Source organism: Argentina silus, assembly GCF_951799395.1.
Source record: "Argentina silus genome assembly, chromosome: 7".
Classification (NCBI taxonomy): domain Eukaryota; kingdom Metazoa; phylum Chordata; class Actinopteri; order Argentiniformes; family Argentinidae; genus Argentina; species Argentina silus.
In genome coordinates this window covers 22,321,984-22,328,034 of record NC_139661.1, presented here as the reverse complement: position 1 = coordinate 22,328,034, position 6,051 = coordinate 22,321,984, and the positions used below count along the sequence as shown (strand labels likewise).

General features: G+C 42.3%; 1 protein-coding gene across 1 annotated transcript; it reads left to right on the top strand.

Annotated features, from left to right (window-relative positions):
- The first annotated feature begins 606 nt into the window (after window positions 1–606).
- Window positions 607–3,274, top strand: LOC310806869 (large ribosomal subunit protein eL37). Its single transcript, XM_083673145.1, has 4 exons — window positions 607–680; window positions 1,181–1,316; window positions 1,546–1,630; window positions 3,151–3,274. The coding sequence occupies exons 1-4, from the start codon at window positions 678–680 to the stop codon at window positions 3,218–3,220; spliced, it is 294 nt and encodes a 97-aa protein (XP_083529271.1). The 5' UTR covers window positions 607–677; the 3' UTR covers window positions 3,221–3,274.
- Window positions 3,275–6,051: the final 2,777 nt, after the last annotated feature.

Below are 6,051 nucleotides of genomic sequence, written 5' to 3'. Positions count from 1 at the left end.
GGAGGACGGCAGGGTGGCTAAGAGGTGTCTGGGGTTGCCCCCTCCTGCTGTAGCTCTCCTCCTGAAACAGGAACGGTCACTGTGTGACCTCATTAAAAATGACTACCACTGTGCTGTCACCTGACCAGGAGAGGAAGCCCCTGTGAAAACAGAGATATGACAGAGAATGCTTACCAACATTGAACCCTAGATTGTTCTCTCGGCCTAATTGATATTGGCTATAGGGCCCTCCTCATATTGTATAAGTCTAGCATGAGGCCCCTTCAAAATTCCTAAAATACTTATTTTTTATTATTAGTCTCCAGAGCACTGGAATATGTTGTTGACAATATGCATTAAACCAGAGACCAGATACTATTATCTCTGAGTAGGCTAAATGTCAAAACCTTACCTCCTCAGCTGTGCCCTAGGTCTGTAGAGCTGTTGTGCAGATCCATGGGTAATAGACAGACTGTTATTCGACAATTATTTGAAAGTTACTCAAACAATAACCCGAAATCACGTTAGACTTCAACTTGTTTTAATTACAGTTTAATTGACAGTCCAAGGAACTTCCATTTCTGAAGCTTCTGTGTTTCTACAGCACATGATAGTGTTGCACCGGAATAAGAACGGAACTGATTTACTGCAACACCAAACTCTTTTCCGGTCTCTATCGTGTCAGCTTCGGCGAGAAGATGGTAAGACCAGGGAGAACGTACCTTAACAAATCTGAAATCATCTCTTTTACAGAACAGTCTCGCCCATCAACTATTATATTGTCATGAAAATAGAAGTCATGTAGTACCATAACACCCAGTATTTCACGGGATAAATCCTATAATCAGTAAACCGGGATTAATTAATCAGCAACAAGCACTGTATCCTGGACCCAGGGCTCAACAGGGACAGAGCTGGTGGTCGTCACTCAAACAAGCATCACAACACATCCAATACGGCAAGCAATCAGTCCCCGTAGAACTGCTTTAGACTATATTTAAGTTGCCACCTATGTTTGGTTATTTGAAATAGTCCAAAAGGCTGTCAGCTGTCACGCTGTTCATCGGTGGGGCTCGCTAGTGTTGACGGTCGGGCTCCTGTAGACGCTCATCAGATGCTGCATGACCAGACCTGTTGTAGCTCCTGAGTTGTCGACATCCTCGCCTGTCTGACATGTGTTTGTTTCTGTTTATTTCGCCAGACGAAGGGGACGTCTTCGTTCGGAAAACGTCGCAATAAGACGCACGGCCTGTGTCGCCGCTGCGGCTCCAAGGCGTACCATCTCCAGAAGTCAACATGCGGAAAGTGTGGCTACCCTGCCGCGCGTAAAAGGAAGTGTGAGTACCTGAAATTGACTTGCGGACATCATCTTGCACATATCTGACAGGTGTTTTGATCCGTTTTGTATAGCTATAGTGCATAGCTATGTAGCAATGCAATGGGGGCGTTGTTGCTGTGACGGAATCTTACCTGAGCTCAACTTGTTGTGAAGAAGTTGTTCATGCACATAAGACGCACACACTGCTGTTTGATTCTACTGCGTTTCGTCGCCGTTCTCTCCTGCAGATAACTGGAGTGCCAAGGCCAAGAGACGCAACACCACTGGGACTGGTCGTCTCAGGCACATCAAGGTTGTCCAGCGCAGATTCAGGTAAATCCAAATTACCCATTTTATGACTTGGTCAGTCGGTCTGTTGATTTGGTTCAGCAAAACTCTTGTGTGTTTCAGGGTGTTTTGAAGGTTCTTACATGAGCGCTTCAAAGCGTAAAGTGTTGACAGTTGGTTATGTTCAAATCATGAATGTTATTGGTGGCTTTATGCCCAACTCTGCCTCTGCTCATCACTGCAGTGAGATCAGCGTGGACCAACTCTTCTGTCTTTGAGTGTCAGTGTGTGTCTGTCAGCTTAAGTGTCTGGCCCTACAGTATACCTAGGAAGGCAGGAAGTACATGCTTGTCAGGTGGCCTCCATGACATCTAACTCGCAGATGTATTCTGGAGTTGAGTTGAGTTTTGATTACATTTATGTAGTGTATTCATGATGATCATGACACCATCATAAAGCATTTATTGAGTGTTGAGGTTGTGAGTTGGTTATGGTCAGGAGGTGGTGCTGATTAGTCAAGCCAGGCTCATTGGTTGATGTGGCTTTCTTCGCTAATGTAGTGTGCATGTGGTAGTATTACTGGCCGTTTTCACTTCATTGGACATGATTCTTCTGGTTCATTCATGACAAAGCTCAAGCCCTTGCATGTACCAGGAGGCAATGGTATTCTACATTTACATTTATGGCATTTAGCAGACGCCTTTATCCAAAGCAACTTACAACAAATACATTTGTTTAAGTAAGTGAATCATCTATCCATCAGTCATCATAAGATAAAGTAATCAATGCTCAGACCAGAGGCCATAGGCAGTCACAATGCTAGAAGAAGGGATTTTTTATTTTTTAATTATTATTTTATTAACAGGAGAGAAACTTGTACAGGGTAGTGGGGGTGAAGTGGTCTTTAGGAGGGACTGTTAAGATGTAGCCTGAAGAGACGGGTCTTCAAGAGATGGGTATTCTACAAAAGCTGGGGTTTTCCATCCTGGTCCTGAGGGTTAACATGGTGTACATTTGGTTGAAGACCACAAGTGCACACCTGGGTCATGCACAGTGTGCATGAAACAAGACAAAAAGAAGGTTTTGAAAGGGAAGTACTACTACCTGGACATGTCCTGTCCTGTTTCAAAAACCCTTCAAATGTCTTGCTTACTGAACATGACACTGATCTGGCGAAACAAGGGTCTTCATAATCAGACCATGTCTTCCTGTATGATAACATTATGGGAAGTTATCCCAGAGAATCACTACTACTCTAGTGTGTTTAGGCACAATGTGGCTGCAATGCAATACTGTAGATGGATGAGTCCTCTACACAATGTGGAAAAAATCCTTCTTCTAGCATTGTGACTGCCTATGGCCCCTGGTCTGAGCATTGTGACTGCCTATGGCCCCTGGTCTGAGCATTGATTACTTTATCTGATGATGATGATGATGATGGATAATGGCGTCTGCTAAATGCCATAAATGTAAATATAAATGTCATGATCTAAGAGAGCTAAGGAGACACTATGTTAATGCTAATCAATGTCATTGTTAACGTGTTTTTTCTCTGTCTTCTCTAGGAATGGATTCCGTGAGGGAACGACCCCCAAGCCCAAGAGGGCAGCGGTGGCCGCCTCCAGCTCCTCCTAAGCTCTGAGTCTGAAATAAAAACGAAATTAAATAAAGATGAGAAAAAAACATCAACATCATGGCCTCTCGCCCCCTCTTTGTTGGTCCAAGTGTCACTATGGCATAACAAAACATAGAACCTGACACTGAATTGTTGGATTGATATATCGCTGATCTACTTTTCAGGAGGTTTTCCCTGTAACCAGGAGAGGGAGACAAGTCTTTATGTTCGGGCAGATTTTTGTTTTGTCAGTTCCCGATAGTATTTCACTGATTTATTACTACTTTGTTCATGAAAGGGGGAAGAGCAGACAGTGTTACGTTTTCTCAAGTCCCAGCACTTCTGTAACTCAGTGGGAGGGGAAGTAGGCCAAGCACTGTTTATTAGGGAAAAACTCCGATCTCCCATAAGTAGCTGCAACTGTTTGATTGATGGATGAGGTGTAATTGAATGACATCGAGGAGGACTCCCTCTTTGTCCTCCCTGTCCAGAAGGCGTTGGTTAAAAGTTGAGTAACAGATGCAGAAGTAACACATGGGTCTCAGGACGTCCATTTCAATAGTGTAAAAAAGCTCCCTGCTGCCTGAGAATTTGCAGTCATCTATTCAGTTATGTCTGATCAAAGCTGATGGAGAGGACGCCATGTTCGACTATTGAGTTGACCATGGGTTCTCATATCCATGGGAAGCAGACAGACTTGACTATTAGGACCATTTATCTCTGAATTGTTTGAATACAGATTCAAAGGTTTTCCCTAAGGCCTACTGTCCAGAGTAATGATCCCAGCATCATTAGACTGCTCTGACTTCCAGTGCATCCAAACTCTATACTCATGAATCTTGTGTGACTGTAAGCCTGCCAGCCAGACCAGATGTCCGTACGTTTTCCTGTGCAGCCAAGACCACAATGTTTTTGCCTTCATGACCAAGAAGAGCCGAACAAATGTCTTGTTCAAATTTATTTGCCTTTTATTGGTCCCTAATTCAGTAGATGGAAGAAGCCAAACTAATTCCTTCCTGTTTGTTTTACATGTCAACTGTCTCAAGGGTTATGGCACATTCTTTAATTGTAAGTTCATATGTTGTATTCAATATGAATACATGTGGTGCATGACAACGTTGGAATATTTGTCCTTTGACATTAGTAACTGACCCAGTGTAGGGATGGGGGTCATTGCGGTGAAAAATGTTTTTCAAATGTCCCATCATTCCATAGATCTCAAATTTAATTAGATTTTCAGGCGTGTATATGCTTATTTTCCATCAGAATCCAGTAGGAGCATTATCAAAACAACACTGCTGCTCTTCTTTACTGAGAAGAAACACCACAAAGACCCTTAAAATAAACACCATGGTAACTCCCACAGGCCGCGCAGGATGTAGAGAAGGAAATTAGGAGGAGATAGTTTGTCACAGCAGGAAACGTGAAGAACGTAGCCACTGTCAGTCATGTCAGTTTGGGACAAAGCCTTCACAGTGACATGTATTATGGCAGTTGATTGTTAGGGGGTCGGGTGACATTTTTAATTCATATTCTGGAACTTAGAAACTGGATATTGATGTTTCCTTGTTGTGAGGGGATGATCATTGTAGAAGTGTGTTTGAAAATGGGGAAAAAGGAACTTAATCTTATTTTCCTGCCTGGGAGTGAGTGCTGCAAGAGCAGACAACGCTCTTTGAAAGACTAAACTTGATACCAAGTTCACAAGCATCCCTTAAACATTTGAAGAATTTACTCTTAACTTCCTTGAAGTTGGAGTGCCAGTGTTAATTTATTATAAAATCTTGGTAGACCTCCAACCTCCTTTCACAGATATATTTCAAAGAGCAAGATCTCAGAAGTCCAGGAACGAACTGCCACCCTTTTATTTAGACTACTTCTTTAGTTTCCGATGGCGCCGGATCCACGTTGCGTTCAGTGGATTTTCTCCATAAAGCAAGATGGCTTCGCTCCACTCTGCTTCTAGTGTGCTGTGAGTGTTTATAGAAGCTAATGGTTTTACTGACTGATCTGTTCCAGCGCTCAGGTCTTGGTTGTCATGGTGCTCTCTCTCCGTTCCTGTTAGTGACTCTAAACTCACAGCCTATTACATGATGGTTCATATCTGATGAGTGTGTCACAAAAGAGCAGGAACATATGAGCCATGGAAGCATTCTGTCAGACTGTTGTTATTGTGGGGTTGGACAGGAGAAAAAAAGTATTTTTATTTGAAGACAAAGAACAAGGAAGAAGAAATGGAACGGTGTAAGGAAATATATTCCAGAGATGTTTGCCCCTCGAAATGATTGAATAAGGCAACAACAGACAGGAGAGATGAGGGTTGTGTTTGTTATTGGTGCAAGGTCTACGATTATTAAACCATGTAATTCAGAATCATTAATCTTCTGTCATTACATATTTAACCAAGGTTTGTCATTGGGCAACAAGGTGTTCTATTAAAACCGTAGTGTTCCTCATAAAATGAAAGCTTAGCAGAAAAAAAAGATCTTCTGGTTCCATTGTTTACATCCTCCTCGCCACATAAAAGTTGTCTTATTTGTGGATTTGTTTGTTTTGACTTCGTATCCCAATGACGACAACGACAACAGCATGAATCAACCTGTCCATGAAGCGTATGAGTCAGCAGTTTGACAGAACTCACCTGAAGACTGAAACAGGAAATATGTTGTCAGCAGTTTGACAGAACTCACCTGAAGACTGAAACAGGAAATATGTTGTCAGCAGTTTGACAGAACTCACCTGAAGACTGAAACAGGAAATATGTTGTCATAGTGAGTTGAATAAAACACATTAAGGTGTGTGACTCAATTTTTCATAGTTTTTCCAAGTTTAGAGAATATACAAAATTAAG